Source organism: Hypanus sabinus, chromosome 6 (genome assembly GCF_030144855.1).
Source record: "Hypanus sabinus isolate sHypSab1 chromosome 6, sHypSab1.hap1, whole genome shotgun sequence".
Lineage (NCBI taxonomy): Eukaryota > Metazoa > Chordata > Chondrichthyes > Myliobatiformes > Dasyatidae > Hypanus > Hypanus sabinus.
This window is the reverse complement of record NC_082711.1, coordinates 16,734,432-16,759,686: the sequence shown is the minus strand read 5'-3', so window position 1 is coordinate 16,759,686 and position 25,255 is coordinate 16,734,432. Positions and strand designations below refer to the sequence as shown.

General features: G+C 41.5%; 1 protein-coding gene across 1 annotated transcript in view; it reads left to right on the top strand.

Annotated features, from left to right (window-relative positions):
• The window catches only part of LOC132395334 (WD repeat-containing protein 48), a 94,965-nt gene that overhangs the window by 33,956 nt on the left and 35,754 nt on the right, over positions 1–25,255 (top strand). The window contains exons 10-12 of the mRNA XM_059971781.1: positions 1,228–1,330; positions 16,502–16,599; positions 20,310–20,417. Of these exons, the coding sequence (XP_059827764.1) occupies positions 1,228–1,330; positions 16,502–16,599; positions 20,310–20,417 (309 nt within the window). The remainder of the gene's footprint in view (positions 1–1,227; positions 1,331–16,501; positions 16,600–20,309; positions 20,418–25,255) is intronic.

The window sequence follows — 25,255 nt, the reverse complement described above, 5'->3', positions numbered from 1 at the left end:
CCAGGACATCTTCAAGGAGTGGTGTCTCAGAACGGCAGCTTCCGTTATTAAGGACCTCCAGCACCCAGGGCATGCCCTTTTCTCACTCATCAGGGAGGAGGTACAGAAGCCTGAAGGCACACACCCAGCGATTCAGGAACAGCTTCTTCCCCTCCGCCATCCGATTCCTAAATGGACATTGAACCCTTGGACACCTCCTCACTTTTTAAAAAAAAATATACACTACTTATGTTTTTGCAGGATTTTTAATCTATTCAATATACAAATATTGTAATTGATTTACTTAGTTATTATTTTTATTTTATTTATTTTTTTCTCTTCTATATCATGTATTACATTGAACTGCTGCTGCCGAGTTAACAAATTTCACGTCACATCCCATTGATAATAAATCTGATTCTGATCTCTGCATTCCTGCTGTCTCCGTTGTAATTTGTCATCACCACTTGGCAGTTGGTGTCATCGTAAAACCATGAAGACATCAAAACCATGTTTAACCTTATAACAATTACAGCACAAAACAGGCCATCTCGGCCCTTCTAGTCCGTACCGACACTTGCACTCACCTAATCCCACTGACCCGCACTCAGCCCATAACCCTCCATTCCTTTCCTGTCACACAGCTACCACTCTCTGAGTAAAGAAATTCCCCCTCGTGTTACAGTTAAACTTTTGCCCCCTAACTCTCAAATCATGTCCTCTTGTTTGAATCTTCCCTACTCTCAATGGAAAAAGTCTATCCACGTCAACTCGATCTATCCCCCTCATTATTTTAAATACCTCTATCAAGTCCCCCCTCAACCTTCTATGGTCCAAAGATTAAAGACCTAACTTGTTCAACCTTTCCCTGTAACTTAGGTGCTGAAACCCAGGTAACATTCTAGTAAATCTTCTCTGTACTCTCTCTATTTTGTTGACATCTTTCCTATAATTCAGTGACCAGAACTGTACACAATACTCCAAATTCAGCCTTACCAATGCCTTGTACAATTTTAACGTTACATCCCAACTCCTATACTCAATGCTCTGATTTATAAAGGCCAGCATACCAAAAGCTTTCTTCACCACCCTATCCACATGAGAACTATGCAGTGTTGTTGTTGTTGTTATTATTATTACTACACAGAAAACTACATGAAAACTTCTAGTTCCCCTTTGACAGGATGGTAGTTAAGTTTTTTTTTAATGGATGTGAGCTAACAAAAGCTTTCATAATTTGTTTTGCAGTCCATGAAGGGTATTCACAATTTCAGGGCCTCTGGAGATTATGACAATGACTGCAGTGCCCCCTTAATTCCACTCTGCACACAGCCAGAACAAGTAATCAAAGGTATGTGCCATTAATCCAGTCATGAATTTCTCTGATGAGCTGAAGTACATGTGGTGTGGGGCTGTTTGCTAATTTTTATTAGTCCAGTATCTTACAGTAAAGCTCAGCTCTTCATGCCAAACTGGTTATTTCAGTTAACACCCACAATCTGGAAGGGTGAAGCCTTCAGTGACAAACCAACTGTATCTTAATCTAGGTATCCAGAGGTTACCAAGATTGTCTCCCAACTCCTTGTGCGTTTGCTATCAGTGGGTTTAATATAGAGAGAAACTATTTAACATTAGCCGAGAGAGGTCAAGTACCAAAGTGTGTAGTTTTAGAATGATTGGCAAAAAATCCAGAGGTGAAGTGAGAAATTAGCTTTTTAATGATTGAGTAACTGTAATTTAGAGTATATTGCCTGAATATTATGATGGTTGCATATTCAATTTTGAATTTCAAGACAAAATTGAATATATATTTAATGGAGGGGGAGGATTTTGTAGGATGACAGAAAGAGAATGAAGGAATGGAACTTATTAGACTTGTCCACAAAGAGTCAGGAAACATTTGCTGAACTGAATACACTTCCTTTTTTGGCTGTAAGCCAAATGATATAGGGCCAAATATTTATCTTTTCCTTATAGGTATTGCTTGAACTGCCAGGTTTTTTCCAAATTTCCTTGTTACAGTTTTGTTGAAGAGTAGATTTGGAGAATAGTAATTTTCCCAGTTATTATTAGCGTCTTTAATTGAAAGTAAATGTTAATAGAGTTTGATAGGCCAATTCTAAGCTAGTCGATTTCTAATTATTGTGTCATTTATGTGCAGCATCTGTTCTATTTAATATAAAAATGATCATATGTGTTATGTGCAATACAAATTAATTTGTGGTTTGAGAACTGCAAAATCCCTCAATTAATTTGAATGGGAATAAAATATTTTGGAATTGATGTAACCAATATTTGTTTTGATTCCTTGAAAGGGAAGTTGTAATAGAGGAATTAATTAGTGGCCCAGAAAGTTAAATTGTGTTGCTGTCATGTGGTATGTGACTTGGGCAATTTATGATCTAGGAACTTGTTTCAGATGTATCTAGATGTATAAAGATGGCACTTGGGCACTACAGTAGTATAGCAGTTAGTATGGTGCAGGACTTTCTGGAGTTTGGAGTTCAGTTCTGGCGGTGTTCTGTAAGGAGTCTCTGTACATCATTCCTGTGGAATGCATGGGTTTCCCCGGGTGCTGAGGTTGCCTCCCACAGTCCAAAGACACATTGATTAGGCCAGTAGTCATCGTAATGTTCCACGATTAGGTTCAGGTTAATCAGGTCAGGGGTTGCGAGGGGATGGGGCTCGAAGGGCTGGATGGGCCTACTCCACGCTATATTGCTAAGTCAAAATAAAAAAATGTTTCTGGGGATTCTTATGACAAGCTACTGCACCGTCAGTTGTCGTCTATGTTGTGATTCTGTTTGCCTCATTATTTTTGCATGGTTTTATGTTATGTGGCCAAGCAACAATGATGTGCACATTGAAATGAAAAAGAAAATGTGCACATTAAATATCAATTAACAGCACAATAACTTTGATTCCTTTCATTAGCTTCTAGCTGTGTGGCAATTAGATGTGACATCCACAAGTGGAAATCTGTCACTCTACTGTGCTCTGATAAAAAAAATTGTGGAGGGTGACACTTGATGGGAGGATGTTAGTTGCGATGGCCCTTAGCACACACCGCCTCACTAGCCCTCATATGTTTTTTGCATGGCCAATTTGCCTTTCGAAGATAACAATAAGAGTAAATTAGCATGACTCTTGGTGCTGAATTTTATCTGACATTTTGGCGCTGTGGATATAGGTCAACCTTGTTCACATCCTTAGTGCTCATGCATATGTACACTTGCCCTGTACTTTGCTACTTAATAATCACACACTGTGACCACCTTATTAGCTACCTCCTGTACCTAATTAAGTGGCTACTGAGTATATGCTTGTGGTCTTTTACTGCTGTAGACCATCCCTTCAGGGTTGTGACATTCAGAGATGCTCTTCTTCACACTGCTGTTATAATGCATAGTTATTTGAGTTACTGTTGCCTTCCTGTTAGCTTGAACCACTCTGGCCATTCTCTGACGTCTCTCATTAACTTCAAAGGCATTTTTGTCTGCACAACTACATAGCCATTAGACCACAAGACATAGGAGCAGAATTAGACACATATGTTCGAATGCTGTTCATAGACCGGTTCAGCATTCAACACAATCATTCCTCAGCACCTGATTGGAAAGCTGAGCCTACTGGGCCTGAACACCTCCCTCTGCAACTGGATCCTAGATTTCCTGACTGGGAGACCTCAGTCAGTCCCGATCGGGAGCAGTATCTCCAACATCATCACACTGAGCATGGGGGCCCTCCCAGGGCTGTGTGCTCAGTCCACTGCTGTTCATTCTGCTGACCCACGACTGTGCAGCAACACACAGCTCGAATCACATAATCAAGTTCGCCGATGACACAACTGTGGTGGGTCTCATCAGCAAGAGTGACGAGTCAGCATACAGGGCGGAGATGCAGCCTGGTACAGAGACAACAACCTGTCTCTGAATGTGTAGAAAACAAAAGAGATGGTTGTTGACTTTAGGAGAGCACGGAGCGACCACTCTATGCTGAACATTGATGGCTCCTCCATTGAGATCGTTAAAGAGCACCCCAAATTTCTTGGTGTTCACCTGGCAGAGAGTCTTACCTGGTCCCTCAATACCAGCTCCATAGCTAAGAAAGCCCAGCAGCGTCTCTAGTTTCGGCAAAGGCTGAGGAAATTCCATCTCCCACCGCCCCATCCTCACCACATTCTACAGAGGATGTATCGAGAGCATCCTGGGCAGCTGCATCACTGCCTGGTTCGGGAATTGCACCGCCTCGGATCGCAAGACCCTGCAGCGGATAGTGAGGTCAGCTGAGAAGATTATCAGGATCTCTTTTCCCACTATTACAGTAATTTACACTACATGCTGCACCGCAAAGCTAACAGTATTGTGAAGGACCCCACGCACCCCTCACACAAACTCTTCTTCCTCCTGCCGTCCGGCAAAAGGTACTGAAGCATTCAGGCTCTCACAACCAGACTGTGCACCAGTTTCTTCCCTCAAGCCATCAGACTCCTCAATACTCAGAGTCCAGACTGACATCGACATCATTTATTATTATATTGTAATTTGTCCTCAACTGTGCCTGTTGTCTTGTTTATAAAATTATTGTACTGCCCTGCACTGTTTTGTGCACTTTATGTAGTCCTGTGCAGGTCTGTAGTCTAGTGCAGTTTTTTAATGTTGTTTTATGTAGTCTAGTGTAGCCTTGTGCTGTCGAGTGTAGTTTTGTGTTTCATGTAGCACCAGAGTGCTGGAAGAACATTGTTTCATTTTTACTGTGTACTGTACCAGCAGTTTATGGTCAAAATGACAATAAACTTGACTAGACCATTCAGCCCATTGAGTCTGCTCCGCCATTCCATCATAGCTGATCCCGGATCCCATTCAACCCCATACACTTGCCTTCTCGTCATATCCTTTGTTGCCCTGACTGATTAGGAAGCTATCAACATCCACCTTAAATATACCCACAGATTTGGCTCCATCACATTTTGTGGCAGAGCATTCCACAGATTCACTACTCTCTGGTGAAAAAAATTCTTCCTTACCTCTGTTCTAAAAGGGCTGCCCCTCAATTTTAAGGCTGTGCCCTCTAGTTCCCCCACCATAGGAAACATCCTCTCCACATCTACCTTATCTAGTCCTTTCAACATTTGATAGGTTTCAATGAGATCCCCCCACATTCTTCTAAATTCCAGCGAGTACAGGCCCAAAGCTGACAAACGCTTCTCACTACCCACTGGATTTTTCCCTCACACCATTCTCTAAACTCTAGAGATTGTTGTGCGTAAAAATCCATGAGATTTACAAGGATTTATCCATAGTGCTTTCCCCTTATGTTCTGTCTTCACCTTTCCTGCCTATCCCCTCCCTGCTTCCCCTCCCCCCACCCTTGATCTTTCCCCTGGCATCTACCAGCCTTCTCCTTCCCATACTCCCCCCACCTTCTTTATAGGACCCCTGCCCCCTCCCTCTTCAGTCTTGACGAAGGGTCTCGGCCTGAAACGTTGACTGTTTGTTTCCATGGATGCTGCCGGACTTGCTGAGTTCCTCCAGTGTGTTGTGCGTGTTGCTTTTACCCCAGCATCTGCAGAGTATTTTGTGTTAACTTTAATTCAACTTATTAGGTTAGGCAGGATGGATATTTGACTAAAAAAAATCAATTTTGCCTCGTGCTCCAGATCAATGAAAAAAAACCATTTCTGTTGTTAATTAGAATCTACAAATATGTGTTTAGTTAGAGTCTGAGTCTTTTGTTGGGAGCTTTGAAAAAAAGCAATCTGGCCATCAGGCAAAGCTTTTAAATTAGAGAAGGCAGCCTGAGGATACTTGCACCACTGTCAAATGTCTGATCAATAAGGCACCATAAGGACTCCTTGCATTCAAGGCCAGATTGAGGTTCTGTATGTTGGATGTTGGCAAAACTACTGGCTTGAAATGTATCCCGGCGAGCCTTGGGCCGCCCCCAAATGCTGGCTGCAGTTTGTGAATTGCTGGCTTTCAGCAATTGTCCAAAGCAAACGGAGTACCAGTTTGGCTGGTGAGCCCTTGAGCTGTCTGCTTTTGGACCCAAGGCTCTGCTGCAGTTTGAGCACCATATAATACAGGGTGACCTCAACTCATTATTGCTTTTTGAGCTAAAACTCACACAATTTACCTCTTGCCTCTACCACCCTTTTCTAACTTTTCCCAGCTTCTATTCTTAGGTGTGGATATTTTGATAGTTAAGTTCATTGTTTTTAGTAAGGGAAGTTCTTGAAAATGCAGGCTTTCTTTCAAATTATTTTTGCTTCCATGCTGCAGAGGCAGCCTTCGTACACAGAAGTAGTCTTATAAACCAGACCATTCATCCTCATGGTGTTCATACCAGAGGGAGTTCAGTACTTGGTTCTGGAACTTGTGTGCCCACTATTTTCTGCCAAGGAAGCAAGAAGAGTTAGATTTATGTGCTAGCTTGATGTAACACAGAAGCAGATACTGTAAGACAAGATATTAATGTATTTTGCCCACTCAGCTGGAAGACAACTAGTATCTTGGCCAATGAAATTGCCTTTTATTTCTTTGCTTATCGTTGACTATCTGTAAGATCTGTGATGCGCACCCATGAGATGTGTCAAACGTGACTAAAGCCTTGATCACTTGAATATTGCCCCGACTGCAATTCCCTAAGTAATACTCTCTATTAGTCCAAACCAGCAGAATACCGCACCACTGGCCATTCTCTCTGAAACTGAAGCTGCAGGGCACCATTTGACCACTTGCCTGCTTTTTCACCATACAGAAAGATTGGTTGAGCTTTTACCTCTGTCTCAAATTCACCCGCCAACACTCTATAGAGTGTCTATAAGAGGTATTCACCCCCCCCCCCCCACAATCAAGTTTTCATGTTGTTTTACGACATTGAATCACAGTGGATTTAATTTGGCTTTTTTGACACTGATCAGCAGAAAAGGCTGTTTTGTGTGAAAGTGAAAACAAATTGGTCTAAATTTAATACAATTATTAAACACAAAATAATTGCATAATTACTCAACCCCTTCAAGTCAATATTTAGTAGATGCACCTTTAGCAGCAATTACAGCCTTGAGTCTGTGTGGATAGGTCTCTATCAGCTTTGCACATCTGGACATTGCAATTTTTCCCCATTCTTCTTTGCAAAACTGCTCAAGCACTGTCAGATTGCATGGGGATCGTGAGTGAAAAGCCCTTTTCAAGTCTAGCCACAAATTCTCAATTGGATTGGTGTCTGGATTCTGACTTGGCTACTCCAGGACATTTACTTCCGCTTACACCAAGCATAGCGTTTAGTCTGATGGCCAAAAACCTCAATTTTGGTTTCATCAGACCACAGAACCTTTTTCTAGCTGACTTCAGTCTCCCACGTGCCTTCTGGCAAACTCTAGCCGAGATTTCATGTGAGTTTTTTTCAACAGTGGCTTTCTCTTTGCCACTCTCCCATAAAGCTGTGACTGGTGAAGCACCCGGGCACAGTTGTTGTATGCACAGTCTCTATCATCGTAATTCCTCTAGCATTGTCATAGGTCTCTCGGTGGCTTCCCTCACTAGTCCCCTTCTTGTATGGTTGGAACTCAGTTTTTGAGGACAGCCTGCTCCAGGCAGATTTACAGCTGTGCCATCTTCTTTCCATTTCTTGATGCTTGACTTAACTATACTCTAAGGGATATTCAGCGGCTTGGAAATTTTCTGGTAGCCTTCTCCTGACTTGTGCTTTTCAGTAACCTTTTTGCCAGGATACTGTCTCACCAGCAGCTGGATCCTGAGGATATTCTACGAGTCTGTGGTGACCAGTGCTATCATGTTTGCTGTTGTGTGCTGGGGCAGCAGGCTGAGGGTAGCAGACACCAACAGAATCAACAAACTCATTCACAAGACCAGTGATGTTGTGGGGGTGGAACTGGACTCTGACGGTGGTGTCTGAAAAGAGAATGCTGTCCAAGTTGCATGCCATCTTGGACAATGTCTCCCATCCACTCCATAATGTACTGGCTAGGCACAGGAGTACATTTAGCCAGAGACTTATTTCACCGAGATGCAGCACTGAGTGTCATAGGAAGTCATTCCTGCCTGTGGCCATCAAACTTTACAACTCCTCCCTCGGAGTGTCAGACACCCTGAGCCAATAGGCTGGTCCTGGACTTATTTCTACTTGGCATAACTTACTTATTATCATTTAGTTATTTTTGGTTTTATTTTGCTATATATCTACTCTATTCTTGGTTGGTGCAACTGTAACAAAACCCAATTTCTCTAGGGATCGATAAAGTATGTCTGTCTGTCTGTCGGATACAGGTGTATTTCTACTACAGTCAATTGAAACACCTTGACTACACACAATTTCCAAAAATAGATCTCCATTTAACTGATAATGTTGCTTGTAAAACTAATTAGCAGTACCAGTGATGATTTGGTTTTTCATATCAAAGGGGATGAGGAGATAAGTACTTATGCAATCAATTATTTTGTTTTTTATATTTGTAATTAATTTAAATCACTTTGTAGAGATCTGTTTTCACTTTTGACACAGAAGAGTCCTTTTTTTCTGCTGATCAGAGTAAAAAAAAAGTCATCAAGTCCACTGTGATTCAATGTTGTAAAACAATAAAACATGAAAACTTCCAGGGGGGTGAACACTTTTTATAAGTACAGTATCTTGCATCTTTAATATCTAAAATTCCAGTGATCTCAGTTTTGTTGTATTTGGTAACTGAACTTCCACATCCTTAATCTATCCAAAATGTTTCCAAAGATTTTCTAGGTGAGACTAATCAATTTTGCAGTTCTGTCTCCTTATTTGAAACTGAGCTGATTCTAGACTTAACAATCAAGGAAAACATCATCTCTGCATTTTCCAAGTTCCCCAAGAAGTTTGAATCTTTCAGCAAAATTGCACTTCCTTCTAAACTTTGGAAAATGTAGGTAGAATTTATTTGGTGACTCTTCATATAACAAGTTCTCCTTCCCTCTTTAGCCCTTGTATCCATCCTTGGGTAGGGAGGCAGTGACACCCTCCTCCCTTACATTCAACATTGGCGCACCTCAGGTATGTTTGCTTAGCCCACTGCTCTACTCCCTCTATACCCATGACTGTGTAGCTAGGTATAGCTCAAATACCATCTATAAATTTGTTGATACAACCATTATTGGTAGAATCTCAGATGGAGATGAGAGGGTGTAAAGGAACAAGATATACCAGCTATTTGAGTGATGTCACAGCAACAGCCTTGAACACAACATCAGCAAGATGAAAGAGGTGATTGTGGACTTCTGGAAGAGTAAGGGAACACATTAGAGAGATCAGAAGTGGAGAGACTGAGCAATTACCTGCTACTTGCTGAACTGTGTCTACGCCCACTGGGACAAGCCGGTGAGCACTGTGAGGGTCATGTTTTTTGACTTCTCCAGTGCATTCAACACCATCCGTCCTGCTTTGCTGGTTGAGAAGCGTGACAGTGATGCAGGTGGATGCTTCCCTGGTGTCATGGATTATTGATTACCTGACTGGCAGACCACAGTACGTGCGCTTGCAACACTGTGTGTTAGACAGAGTGGTCAGCAGCACTGGGTCTCCACAGGGGACTGTCCTGTCTCCCTTTCTCTTCACCATCTACACCTTGGACTTCAACTACAGCACAGAGTCTTGCCAACTTCAGAAGTTTTCTGATGACTCTGCCATAGTTGGATGCATTAGCAAGGGAGATGAGGCTGAGTACAGGGCTACGGTGGAAAACCTTGTCACATGGTGCAAGCAGAATCATCTGCAGCTTATTGTGAAAAAGACTAAGGAGCTGGTGGTGGACCTGAGGAGGGCTAAGGCACCAGTGACCCCTGTTTCCATCCAAGGGGTCAGTGTGGACACGGTGGAGGATTACAAATACCTTGGACAATAAACTGGACTGGTCAAAGGACACTGAGGCTGTCTACAAGAAGGGTCAGAGCTGTCTCTATTTCCTGAGGAGACTGAGGCCCTTTAACATCTGCCGGTCGATGCTGAGGGTGTTCTACGAGGCTATGGTGACCAGTGCTATCATGTTTGCTGTTGTGTGCTGGGGCAGCAGGCTGAGGGTTGCAGACACCAACAGAATCAACAAACTCATTCGTAAGGCCAGTGATGTTGTGGGGGTGGAACTGGACTCTCTGACGGTGGTGTCTGAAAAGAGGATGCTGTCCAAGATGCATGCCATCTTGGACAATGTCTCCCATCCACTCCATAATGTACTGGTTAGGCACAGGAGTATATTCAGCCAGAGACTCATTCCACTGAGATGTAACACTGAGCGTCATAGGAAGTCATTCCTGCCTGTGACCATCAAACTTTACAACTCCTCCCTCGGAGTGTCAGACACCCTGAGCCAATAGGCTGGTCCTGGACTTATTTCCACTGGGCTTGATTAACTTATTATTTAATTATTTATGGTTTTATATTGCTGTATTTCTTCACTATTCTTGGTTGGTGCGACTGTAACGAAACTCAATTTCCCTCGGGATCAATAAAGTGTGTCTGTCAATTTCAAGTTCCTGGGTATCAATGTCTCTGGTCCCAACATATCGATGCTGCTATAAAGAAGGCTAGACGGTGGCTATATTTCATTAGGTATTTGAAGAGATCTGGTTTGTCATCTAAAACACTCGAAAAGCTCTACAGATGTACCGTGGAGAGCATTCTGACAGGCTACATCACTGTCTGGCATGGGGGGGCGTGGTGTGCGACTGGACCCAGAGAAGCTACTAAAAGTTGTAAAATTAGTCAGCTCCATCTTGGGTAATAGTCTCTGTAGTATTCAAGACATCTTCAAGGAGCAGTGCCTTATGAAGGACATGCCCTCTAATTGTTACCGTCAGGAAGCAGGTACAGATGCCTGAAACCACATGCTCAACGATTCAGGAACAGCTTCTTCCTCTCTGCCATCTAATTCCTAAATGGACATTAAACCTATGAACATTACCACACTTTTTAAAAAATATATATTACTTCTGTTTTTGCATTATTTTTAATCTATTTAAATATATGCTAGAAAGTTTATGAACACTGTAAAACTTTCTCTATTTCTGCATAAATATGACATAAAATGCAACCAGATTTTCACATGTCCTAAAATAGATAGAGAGCCCAAATAAGTAAATGACACAAAACATTATACTTATTCATTTATTTATTCAGAAAAATGATCCAATATTACATATATTTGTTGGAAAAGGTATGTGAACCTTGCTGTCAGTAACGATTGTGACCCCGTGTACAGCAATAACTTCAACCAAGCATTTCCGGTGACTGTTGTTCGGCCCTGCACATCAGCTTGAATGAATTTTCAGGACATTCCTCCTCACAAACCTACTTCAACTCTGGGAAGTTGGTGGGCTCCCTTGCTTCAGGCCCTTCCACAACATTTCTATATAGGATTATGGTCAGGACTTTTAACTCAGCCATTCCAAAATTCAATTTTCTTCTTTTTAAATGATTTTGTTGTTGATATACTCTTGTGTTTCAGATCATTGTCTTATTGCATCATCTAACTTCTATTAAGCTTCAGGTGACGGACTGCTACCCTGACATTCTCCTGTAAAATGTCTTGATACAATTTGAATTCATGTTCCCTCAATGAAAGCAGCCCCAAGCCATGATGCTCCTTCCACCATGCCTCACGGTTGGGATGAGCAACACACACAAAATGCCAGAGGAACTCAGCAGGCCAGCCAGCATCTAGGAAAAGACTACAGTCGACCTTTTGAGCTGAAACCCTTCGGCAGGACTGGATTTCCAGCATCTACAGATTTTTTTCTTGTTTGTGATTGGTGTGCAGTTGGGGTGAGGTTTTGGTATTGGTGTGTAGAGGTGCCTATTTTCCTCCAAACATAGCAATGTGCATTTCTACCAAAAAGTTCAACTTTTGTCTCATCTGTCTACAAAACATTGTCCCAGGAGCAATGTAGAATATCCAGGTGGTCTTCTGCAAACTTAAGGCATGTAGCAATGTTTTTGTTTGGAGAGCAGTGATGTCCTCCATGGTGTCCTTTCACGAACACCATTCTTTTTCAATGTTTTGTTATATTGGACACATGAACAGAAACTCTAGCAAGTTCTCAAAATTTCCACAGGTCTTTTGCTGTAACTCTTGGGTTCGTTTTCACCTCCTTCAGCATTGCATGTTGTGCTCTGGGTGTGATCTTTGCAGGATGCCCATGCTGAGGGAGAGTAGCAACAGTACTGAATTTCCTCCATTTATAGACAATTTCTCTTACTGTGGACTGATGAACATTCAGGTCTTTAGAAAGGCTTTTGGAGTTTTTCCAGCTTCATGCATCTCTACAATTCTTCTTCTAAGGTCCTTTGAAAGTTCTTTTGATCGAGGCATGGTGCACATAAAGAGATCTTTCTTGAGAAGTGCGGGCTTTGTCAGTAACCTGACTTTGTGTGTCTTTTTATTGAGCTGGGCACCTCAACAACCCACAGCTCCAATCTCGTCTCATTGATTAGAACACCTGATTTTGTAGAAGGTATTACCCCAGAGGTTGACGTACTTTTTCTAACAGATAGTTTTTCTCAATAAATGAATGTACGTGTAATGTTTTTGTGTTATTTATTTAATTGGGTTCTCTTTATCTAGTTTTAGGACTTGCGTGAAGATCTGATAACATTTTAGGTCATATTATATAGAAATAGAGAAAATTCTATAGGATTCACTAACTTTCTAGCACCAATGTATACTTAGTGTAATTGATTTGCTTAATTATTTATTTGTTCTTTCCAAATTATAATATATTGCATCGTACTAAGTAAACACATTTCATGACATATGCCGATGATAATAAACCTGATTCTGATTGAATCAAAACATCTCTCCTCCTTGTGTACTTAAATGTAGACCATTGTATGACGTTCTGGTTAACATGCCGCCCTACAGAAGGAGACAGAAACTATCCCTACATTTAATTCTGGGTCTGTACTCATTGGAATTCAGAAGGATGAGGGGAGATCTCATTGAAACCTTTCGAATGTTGAAAGACCTAGACAGAGTAGATGCGGAAAGGATGTCTCCCATGGTGGGGGAGTGTAGGACAAGAGGGCACAGCCTCAGGATAGAGGAGTATCCATTTAAAACAGAGATGTGGAGAAATATCTTCAGCCAGAGGATGGTGAATTTGTAACCACAGGCAGCTGTGGAGGCCAGGTCATTAGGTGTATTTAAGGCAGAGCTTGATTGGTTCTTGATTGGACACAGAATCAAAGATTACAGGGAGAAGGCTGGGGAGTGAGGCTGAAGAGAGGGAACAAGGATCAGCTGTGATTGAATGGTGGAGCAGACTTGAAGTGCCAAATGGCCTAATTCTGCTTCTATGTCTTATGGTCTTATGGTTTTAACTGGACCTGATAGACATTTTAACAGCCTTGTCCTACAGGTTATGGCCTGAGAGCTGGGGAGTGGGAATAACCCTTGAAAATAATTCAGGAAACACTCAGTAGGTCAAATAACATTTATAGGAAAAGAAAAACATAGTTAATGTTTTTGGCACTTCAACAGAGTGCCAGTTCTGATCACCTCCCTGCAGAAAAGATACTATTAAGATTAAAAGAGTACAGAAAAAAATTTACCAGGATGTTGCTGGGTCTTGAGCTGAGTTATAGGGAAAGGTTGGATAGGTTAGGACTTTATAGGAGAATTAGTGGAAAACTTATAGAGGTGTACAATATCATGAGGGGTATAGATAGCATGAATGCATGCAGGCTTTTTCCTCTCAGGTTAGGTGAGATGAAGAGATTAACTTTATTTGTCACATGTACATCGAAACAGACAGTGAAATGTGTTGTTTGTGACAATGACCATTCAAGGATGTGTTGGGGCAGCCCGCGAGTGTTGACATGCTTCCAGCACGACATTGCATGTCCACAGCTTAGTAACCTTTACTAACCTCTATGTCTTTGGAATGTGGGAGGAAACCACACATGAGATTTGAACTGTAAGTGTTGCACTAGCCACAACTAGAGGTCATAAGTTTAGGGTGAAAGGTGAAATATTTAAGAGGAATCTGAGAGGAAACTTCTTCACTCGGAGGGTGGTATGAGTATGAAATGAGCTGCCAGCATGGTGGCAGTGAAGTGGTAGGTACAGGTTCAATTCGTAGATATGGGTTCAATTGTAACATTTGAGGGGTTTGGGTTAGTACATGGATAGATTGGAGGATGTAGTTGGGAAGTGAGTGGATTGGACCAGGTGGAAAATCAGATCAGACTAGATGGGCTGAAGGGCCTGCTTTTGTGCAGTAGTACTCTATACTCTATGACTATAATTTTTTTATAGTGAAAGGCAACAGTCCACATGCCTTTTCTAATTGTTTGCTCCGTGTGCATATTAAATTTGTACACAGGGATATTCAAGTCCTCCTAAGTATCAGTCTCTCCTGCTTTCAAGCAAAAGTTTCTGTTTTTTGAGAAGAATTTGCTAGAGAAAACTGCCACATCCTCAGCTATAATGCTAATTTGCTAATAACTCCTTGAAGGCTCTCTGCATCCTCACCGGCCATAGTACCAAACAGCTTAATTTTCTCAATGAACTGGGATACATTACAATTGATTTAATCATCCATTTTATTGATCTAAATAGTGAACAGCTGGTGACCTTCTGGTCACAACCTCCTAACTTATGATGTTATATTGTTCTTTTTAACCAATACTCAATCCATGCCAATATATTACCCGCTTTATATAAATCTTTGTTTAATAACTTCCTAGTGGCATCTTAGTCTTTCTGAAACACCCTATATCAACTGATTTATCTATTCTAAAATTAAATTTTTAGCACCATAACTAACATAGCTCTCCTTGTTGCCTGCAGTCTGTGCTGTTACACCATGTAGCATTTCAAAAAGTAAGCCATTTTCCTGAAAGGGAAGTTAATGGGTACTATTTCCTACAGTATGCATAGTTTTTAGTTAACCCTTTGAGGATTAGATTTCTAGTTCAGTGCTTGCAGAATGTGGATACAGTCTGAGCACGGTTCCTGATAAATATCCACATCCTGTAAATCAGTCTCAGCAGGGAGGAGAAAATGGAGTTTGGTTACCAGCATGGGAGATACACAGCAGCTATGCGGTCAGGTTCAATGAAAGTCAACTGAATTGTGTGTATGGCAGGGTTTGACTAAGAGCAGATGGATCCAGGAGGAGGAGAGGTTGGGGATTTGGGAGATGATGGCCCCCGTGAGTGATTGGTTGAGATGGGAAAGGAGAGAGGTAAATAAGGTCTGATGGAACCAGGTGGTGGAGGTATAGACCAAGGCTGGAAGGTGATAAGTGGAAACGCAAGAGGCTGCAGATGATGAAATCAGATAAAGATGATGGGAAGATAGAAATCACTTTTGGGGGGGGGGGGGTGAATGGATCTGCAGGGGTGGGGTATGCTGCTTTATGCCAGCTGTCTCCTCTCTGCCCTCTGATGGTCATGATGCAGCATCTCACACCCTGAAATATCAGCCATCCCTTTGCCCCCACAGATGCTGCTCGACCTCATGCCCTTTTTACTTTCCTACCATCAGGGAGGAGGTACAGATGCCCAAAGACACACACAGTATTTTAGGAACAGTTTGTTCCCCTTTGACATCAGATATCCGAACAGACAACGAGTCAACCCAGTACCTCACTATTTTTGCCCTCTTTTTGCACTTTTTAAATTTAAAATGTTATATGTATATTTTGAATTGTAATTTATAGCTTTGTTATATGTATTGCTGCTGCAAACAACAAATTTAATAACAATATCAATGATATTAAACCTAATTCTGATTCAGAGTGTGTTTGTTAATTCAGAGTACAGCATCTGCAGTCTCTTGTGTCTCAAGTGTACAGAAAGGTCAGTGCATCTGCTCACTCATGCTCTTACAAGTGAATGACAGATGATGAGCTTGATTGAGAGTGTGCAGGTGAGATTCACCTGGATATTGCTGGTGCAGAGGACTTACTTTAGTTAGACTAGATAGGACTGGGTTGTTCTTTCTGGGATGAAGGAGTCTGAGGGGCGATCTATGTAAGATTATGAAAGGCATAGATAACATCGATAGTCAGGAACACTTTCCCATTGCTCTGTCCTCTAAAATGACAGCGCAGATGAGAAGGAATTTAAAAGGTAATCTGAGGGCGTGTTTTATACAGAGTGTTTGATATCTGGAATGTGCAGCTAGAGGGGATAGTGGAGTCAGATACCATTAAAGGGAATTGGATAGATATTTATACAGACAAGACATAGAAGTCCTAATTGTGGGCATATGGAATTAGAGTGGATGAACAAAAAGATCGGCATGGATATGGTGAGCCAAAAGGCCGTTACAACTCAATGAGCTGCTCTTTTAAAAACTTTAGCCTTTGTGAGGGGTATTCATGGAAGAATTCTCTTGTCATGTGAATACCAGTGTGAGCCAATCGGCCTATTTCTGAACCAGGGCTATTATTGAATACTCAGAGGTCTTTTCCTCCCTTCTACCTCCCATGTTTGGAAGTGGAATTTTATTCACAGTAATTTTCTCTCTGTCCCCTAGGGGGTGCTAGTATCATCCAGTGCCATATACTGAATGATAAGAGACATATTGTCACCAAAGATACCAACAACACTGTGGCATTCTGGGATGTGTTGAAGGTAAGTACACATTTGCGTCTACTACTTGGAACTATTATCCTAACTGCAGGAAATGATTGCCAACAAATCTTCGCTCCTGCCTTTTACTGCCAAATCCTTCTGAAAACAATTTAAAACACTTGCACTTGGTAGTGGGCTTTAAGATTGGGCATTACAAATTGTTTCTTGCTCTATCGTGCATTTGTCTATGATGGTGTCTTTTTTTTGCACAAGGTCTTGTTTGTGCACAATCATTTTTTCTCTTTCTCCTTTCGTTGTCTTGTGTAAGTTGTATTCTGAGCAAGTTTTTCATTGTACCTGTACCTCACAGTACTTGTACAGATGACAATAAACTTGATTTGACTTGGATAATGTTTTAGTGACTGTCTGCAAGAGGGTTTGCAGAGAACTGCTGGCTAACATAAGAGTCCATGGTAGCATGAACCTCTGCACACTCCAGTATAGAGGTTCATGCACCTGACCACTGACGCTGTCTCTGAGCTCCCATCAAATTTAGTGAGACACTGAGCCAAGGAGAAAAATAAATCTGTTCAAAGATCAAATTAAATCTATTATCAAAGTACATTGAGCATATGTCATCATATACCTCGAGATTCATTTTCTTGCAGGCATTTACAAGAGAGTGCAGATGTACAATAACATTTATGAAAAACCATACATAACAAAGATGGACAAATCATGCAAATAATAAATTTTAAAAGTAAATAAAAGTACAAAGAAATCACTGTAAATTTATTATCAAAGTACATGTATGTCACCATATACAACCCAGAAATTCATTTTCTTGCTCAATAAGTCCATAATAGGATCAGTGAGAGACCGCACCAACATGGGGGTTCAGCCAGTGTGCAAAAGACAAGAAATGCTGCAAACACAAAGATAAAGAAATAATAATAATAAATAAGTAATAAATACTGAGATGAAGAGTCCTAAAAGTGAGTCCATAGGTTGTGGGAAGAGTTAAGTAATAAGGTGAATGAAGTTATCCCCTCTGGTTCAAGAGCCTGATGGTTGAGGGGAAATAACTGTTTCTGAACTTGGTGGTGTGAGTCCCGAGGCTCCTGTACCACCTTCCTGATGCCAGCAGTGAGAAGAGAGCCTCCCTGACAATGGATGCTGCTTGCCTGTGACAACACTATACAATAGAATCAATGAAAACTACACACAAACAATCAATGTGCAAAAGTGGAAACACTGCGCAAATACAAAAATAGTGATAATAATGTTGAACTCCTGCCTCAGCAAGGACCTGGACCCATTGCAATTTGCCTATTGCCACAATAGGTCAACAGCAGACGCAATCTCAATGGCTCTCCAAATGGCTTTAGACCACCTAGACAACACAAACACCTGTGTCGGGATGCTGTTCATTGACTATAGCTCAGCATTTATCACTATCATTCCCACAATCCTGATTGAGAAGTTACAGAACCTGGGTTCTGTACCTCCCTCTACTCTTGGATCCTTGATTTCCTAGCCAGAAGACCATAGTCTGTGCAGATTGGTGATAATATCTCCTCCTCGCTGGTGATCAACACTGGAGCACTTCAGGGGTGTGTGCTTAGCCCACTGCTCTACTCTCTATATACACATTACTGTGTGGCTAGGCGTAGGTCAAATACCATCTATAAATTTGATGATGACAGAACCATTGATGACAGAACTGGTAGAATCCCAGTTGGAGACGAGAGGGCGTACAGGAGGGAGATATGCCAACTAGTGGAGTGGTGTCACAGCAACAACCTTGCTCTCAACATCAGTAAGATGAAAGAGCTGATTGTGGACTTCAGGAAGGGTAAGACAAAGGAACACACACCAATCCTCAGAGAGAGATCAGAAATGGAGAGAGTAAGCAGTTTCAAATTCCTGGGTGTCAAGATCTCTGAGGATCTAACCTGGTTCTAACATATTGATGCAGTTATTAAAAAAAGGCAAGACAGCAACTATACTTAATTAGGAGTTTGAAGAGATTTGGCATGTCAAAAAATACACTCAAAAACTTCTATAGATATATCATGGTGAGCATTCTGACAGGCTGCATCACTGTCTGGTATGGGGGGGGGGGGGGGGGGGGCTACTGCACAGGACCGAAAGAAGCTGCAGAGAGTTGTACGCTTAGTCAGCTCCATGTTGGGTGCTAGCCTACAAAGTACCCAGGACATCTTCAAGGAGAGGTGTCTCAGAAAGAATGTCCATTTTTAAGGACCTCCAGCACCCGGGGAATGCCCTTTTCTCACTGTTACCATCAGGTAGGAGGTACAGAAGCCTGAAGGCACATGCTCAGCGATTCAGGAACAACTTCTCTTCCCCCCCCCCCCCCCCCCCCCCCGCCATCTGATTCCTGATTGGACATTGAACCCATGAACACTGCCTCACTTTTTTAATATATATTCTGATTTTTGCACGATTTTTAATCTATTCGATATATGTATACTGTAATTGATTTACTTATTTTTTTCTTCTATGTTATGTATTGCATTGAACTGCTGCTGCTAAGTTAACAAATTTCATGTCACATGCCGGTGATAATAAACCCAATTCTAATTCTAATATAGTTAGTAGGTTAATAAATAATACTAAGAACATGAGTTGAAGAGTGTTTGAAAATGTGTATAGGTTGTGAAGTCAGTTCAGCATTGTGGTGAGTTAAGTTATCAGGGCAATAACTGTTCTTGAACCTGGTGGTGTAGAACCTAAGGCACCTGTTTCTCCTTTCTGATGGTAGTAGCGAGAAGAGAGTATGGCCTTGATGATGGGGATCCTGATGGATGCTGTGGCAATGCTCCTTGTGCTCAGTGATGGACTGGACTTTTCTGGGCATTGTATTTCCTTACTGAGCTATGGTGCCACCAAGTAAGGGGAAAGATGCTACTATCTTTTCCCTCATTTTTACACACACCAAGGGCAGCTCCATTCATTTCAGTTGAGCTATTGACCTTCATTTAAAAGTTAATGCTGTTCTACAATTTTCATGTTATCTTTTTAATTAATTGCTCCTTAAAAATGATAAATTTAAAACCATGAAATTTTACTTTTGTTTCAAGTATCGCGGTTTGAAAGAATGAAAAAGCCTGATGGCTGCATAAGCAGGAGACCAAAGTGGTCTGAATGTAATACAACTTCTTTGTGATTTAACTTCACTTCCAGGGAAAACTTTTGCAGTCCAATTTCACTGACCTGGTTGAAATCGAGTGGTGAGACTGCTTTTGGAAATTGTATTCAAATGCTTGGATCTCAAGAAGACAAGTTCATGCATTGTTCAGTGATAAACAATCTGCTTGGTGAACTCAGTGGGTTGGACAGAGTCTGTGGGATAAAAGGAGCTGTCATGGTCTCAGGTTGAAATCCTGCATCAGGATTGTAGTTTCCAGCCTAACTCACTGAGTTCCTCCTGCAAATTGTTCATTGATCCAGATTCCAGCATCTACAGTCCCATGTATATCTAACCCAAATTGATGAAAGCAGGGTGGTGGACATGGTCTACATGAACTTTAGCAAGGTCTTTCACAATTTCCTGCATGTTTATCTGGTCCGGAAGGTTGGAATGTGGGATCCAGAATGAATTAGCCAACTGAATATAAAATTGGATTGGTGGTGGGAGGTAGTGGAGGGTTTCTTTGGAGGCTGGAGGTCTGTGACCAGGATTTCTTTTTGTGCTGCATGTATGAGTGAATACTGCAAGCTTTAATGGTTCATACATTCCCTGACAGGCTTGCAAAGTGGAAGACCTTGGGAAAGTAGAATTTGAAGAAGAAATCAAGAAAAGGTTTAAGATGGTTTATGTGCCAAACTGGTTCTCAGTGGACTTAAAAACAGGGGTAAGTTCTGATTATTTTTATTGGTAGCTGTGACTAAATCCCACTATTTTCCTTGCACGGTGATATGTTCCCAGCAAGGTCACACAAGTTGCCCTGGTAAAACTGATAGGCTGGGTTGCTGCAATGTTGGGAAAGATGCCCTGGTTTCTGACCTAGTGGTTGTGAGGGAATGAATGTGTTCAAGGTATCCTGATGAAGGCCTCGGCTGGAAATGTCGACTGTTCATTCTTTTCCATAGATGCTGCCTGACCTGCTGAGTTCCTCCAGTATTTTGTGTGTTGCTCAGGGTAATATTGAATAATGTTGAAGAGAACATTGGAGAGGAAATACAGATCAAACTTTTTATTTGAATTGTAAGCTATGAAATAATCTGGAAATGATTTTGGAAAATAACTCACTCAAATAAATATTAATTTACTGCTGTCAAAATTAATATTAAGAAGAACGATAGTACATTTCTCTCAGTAGAGTTGTCTGATGTTCTACATTATCCTCAACACTGAGGTATTCTGTCACAGGATACCTAAATGCATAGCGGTTGGCATAATACAATGATTAGCGTTATACTATTTATAGCACCAGTTGTAAGATTGGGGTATAATTCCCTGCACTGTCTTTAAGGGGTTTGTGCATTCTCCTGTATGTGGTTTCCTCCGTGTGTTCCAGTTTCCTTCCACATTCCAAAGATACACAAGTTAAAAGGTTCAAAGGTCCATTTTATTGTCAAAGTATGCATGTGTAATACAGCTCTGATATTTGTCTAGTCTAGATAGCCATGAAATACAGAAAGACCAACGGTGTTGAGGAAAGAAAAGACATCAACTTCCCCCCCCCCCCCCAAATGGCTCAAAAAAGAAAAGAAAGAACTTGCAGACCCCAAAATCCTCCCTTTGCCCACAGCAAAAAGCAGCCGTAATAACGATTAATGAACCCCTACACAAAACAAACCCAGACCCTCCCACTCGCCAAAAAGAACAGCAACAGTAGCACCAAACCCCGAGGACACAAAAAATTAAGAGATCACCCGTCCATCAATCATCTACAAGAAAGAAAACACCAAAAAACTGAAGGAAATAATTAATCACATAAATCTCAGAGTTAATGGTGACACTTGCAGTCAGCCCAGCACAATCCTGGCTGATTTGATTGACAGAAAATGATGTATTTCATTCTGTTTCAATGTACGTGTAACACATGAATGTCATCTTTAATCTTTACCATCAAGCATTCTGTAAGTAGTTGCTCCCACTCTGCTAATAGTCAAGATCACTCTTTCCGAAGTGCTCTCCCAATGACCAATTCCCCAGCTGCATTTCATAAAATTAACTTTAGTCCAGCCTATAACAATTCTCTATTTGGAATATCCATGTATTGGTTGTAAAAGCTTCTATCCCCTCTGAGTCTTTCACATTAAAATGCACCTAGTTGTTATTACTATTAATAATAGCGCTGACAGGGTGGGTGGTAAAGGCAGATACTTTAAGGACATTTAACAGACCCTTAGCTGGGCACGTAGATGATAGAAAAGTGGAGGGATATGTAGGAGGGAAGAGTTAATTGATCTTAGAGTAAATTAAAAGGTCAGAACAACATCGTGGGCCAAGGGGCCTGAATTGTGCTGTAATGTTCTATGTTCTGTTATTAGGCAATTAAAACCCCCTAGTAGAATTCTTCTGCTTTTTATCTCTCTGAGATTTGTTTGCATATTTGCTCTACTGTTTTTTACTGACTGTTAGGAGGCTCATGGTATACCTTAAGAAAAGTGATCACCCCGTTTTGTTCCACTCATATCCTCCCTTATCCCCAGTAATAGACTCCCAAATCAATGTTGTAATGCCTTCTCCTCTTTTACATCCCCCACCCCCTCCCTGTCACAGCTGAAGGTTCTGTACTCTTGAATACTCTGGTACATTGTTTCTGGTGTTGGCGTGTGGCCAAGTGGTTAAGGCATTCGTCTAGTGATCTGAAGGTCGCTAGTTCAAGCCTTGGCTGAGACTGTGTGTGTCCTTGAGCAAAGCACTTAACCGCACATTGCTCTGCGATGACACCGGTGCCAAGCTGTATGGGTCCTAATGCCCTTCCCTTGGACAACATCAGTGGAGTGGAGAGGGGAGACTTGCAGCTTGGGCAACTGCCAGTCTTCCATTTTAAAAAAAAACCTTGCCCAGACTTGCGCCCTGGAAACTTTCCAAAGGCACAAATCCATGGTCTGTCAAGGCTAACGGAGGCCTACACACACATTGTTTCTGATAGTGGCTGGGTCCGCTCCCCATATTTTTCATGGAGTTGTTGTACTTTGATGTGTTGGACTTATTGTACACTCTGCCTGTGGATGAACTGAATCCACATAATGAGTTGAGGACTAGTTCTCCGGCCATTGGCCATTGGAAGTAGGCAGTTGAGGAGGAGATAGCAGGGAAATGCCACTGCACAACTTCCATAGCTATTGCAGTCAGTCTCATCTCCTCTCTTGAAGATGACCTCCTCAAATGTCCTCCTCTTCCCAAAGTTTTAGTGAGACTGTGGCTTTGTGACTGATGATGGATTTTTGGATTTACTTGGGAATACCATCTGTTCCTTGGACATGCTATCTCTGAAATGTTTTTTTTTGTTTTTGTGTACCACCCTACTTCCTGCCGTCTAAGACCAACTCTTGTTGACTTTGGGGGAAAGGTTGTTGTCACCATGTCACCGAGCTCTATCCATCCTACACTCCAACTTGTCGTTATTTGAGGTGCAGCCCAATTTTCGGTGTGGAATTTTTGGATTTACCACCTGCTGCTCAGGTCACGTAATCTATACTTCTTTTTAGGGCGAGAGCATGGAACAGGATCTTCTGGCCCAATGGCCTGCACCACTCAGCAACACACCTATTCAACACTAGTCTAATCACAAACAATTTATAATGACCAGTTAAGCTACTTTTAAAAGGGGAATTGGGATATGGCTTCCTTGTTGATCAGAAAAGAGAAGGCCTGTGGAAGCAGGTAAAGTAGCTAAACTCTCAATTTAACCATGTCAGTCACCACCTGCCCCATATGTGGAAGAGTTTACAGTTCTCGGATTAGCACCATTAGCCATCTCCAAATCTGCTAAACCAAAATGACTCATATATGATCCCAAATATCTGCCCAAGTTGCTTCTAATGTACCTATATCCTATGTCAATTAGCTGATTGCCTCCGCTATATCCTTACACATTTAAAAATATACCAGGTATCAGAATTGTTTTATCTTCTCTCAATGTGGTCTTAATGGTGAAATATGCTGTTGACTTGGAAACAAGTTCATTAATTTGCCCCTTGTTGAGTTGCAGAGGGATGGGTAGATTATGTGCATTAAACACTCGATGGCCATTTTACAACTGTACACTTGCATGTTAATACAGATATCTATTCAGCCAATCATGTGGCAGCAACTCAGTGCATAAAAACTTGCAGAAAGAGTCAAAAGATTGAGTTGTTTAGATTAAACTTAAGAAGGGGAAAGAAATGTGACTGACTGTGAAATGATTGTTGGTCTAGGCCAGGGGTCAGCAACCTTTACCACTGAAAGAGCCATTTGGACCCGTTTCCCACAGAAAAGAAAACACTGGGAGCCACAAAACCCGTTTGACATTTAAAATGAAATAACACTGCATACAACGTTTTTTTTTTGCCTTTATGCTATGTATAAACAAACTATAATGTGTTGCATTTATGAAATCAATGAACTCCTACAGAGATAACGAAATTACATTTCTGCATGCAACAAAAACTTTTTGAACTCCGAACAAAAGATGTTGGGTTGAAGGTTACTTTTAAGTAAAATACTCAATGTCTATTTGAGTCCTTCTTGTATTTATGAAAAATGCCCAACTTAAATTGTCCGCCAGCAGCAAACCAAAAATAACATCAGCCAGTTGTCAACCTGAAAAATAAAAGTACTATTTCACTGAACAATGAAAAAATTTGAATATACGTAAAATAATAGGCAATTAAAATATTTATCATACTTGGTTAATGGGATTTCTGCTCCTGGACCTCGGCGCACAGCGTCTGCACATCAGGGCTGTATGACGTCACCTTCATCTTTAGACAGGATCGCAAGCTGTCATCTGTGAGGCATGCGCGATGTTTGTTTTTAATAAAGTTCATGTTGGAGAACACCTGCTCACATACATATGTGGATCCAAAGATCGACAGGACTCCAAGCGCATACTTTTTAATGTTTACATAAATGTCGGGGATAGCATTCTATGTTTCGAACACAAGTTTGTCTGGTTTGGGGAGGTTTTCAATATCACTCCATTTGTGATTCTGAGCAAGAACGGCCTTCTGACGGGCAACATCTTCAAGGTCTGCTGTCAAGCGTCTAAACTTGGACACCCATATGTCTTTGTCGGCTATGTTGGCCAGTTCAGTTCCATCTCAAGATCAGGTTGACTCACACCTGCCAATGCAGTCGTATTCAGTAGGGATGGATCGATGCTTAGGGGAGTGACCAGGAAGGATAATATGTTTTTTTCCTCTGAACTCACAGAAGCGTTTCCCAAACGATGTTTGCATTGCGATGATTGCAGAATGTAAATACTCTGAATTTATCATGTCGTGAGCTTGTTTGAATTCTCTTAAATTGGGGAAGTGAGACAATGTGCCTTTCTGTAAATCTCTGGCAAGCACTGTCAACTTGCGCTGGAATGCCAAAACATCCTCCAACATGTGCAGGGCTGTGCGTCCTTTCCCCTGAAGAACTGTGTTCAGCGTGTTCAGGTGCGCTGTCATGTCTACCATGAAGTGTAGCTTTTCCAGCCACTCTGGCTGTTCCAGCTCAGGAAAGGTGAGCCCTTTGCTGCCCAGG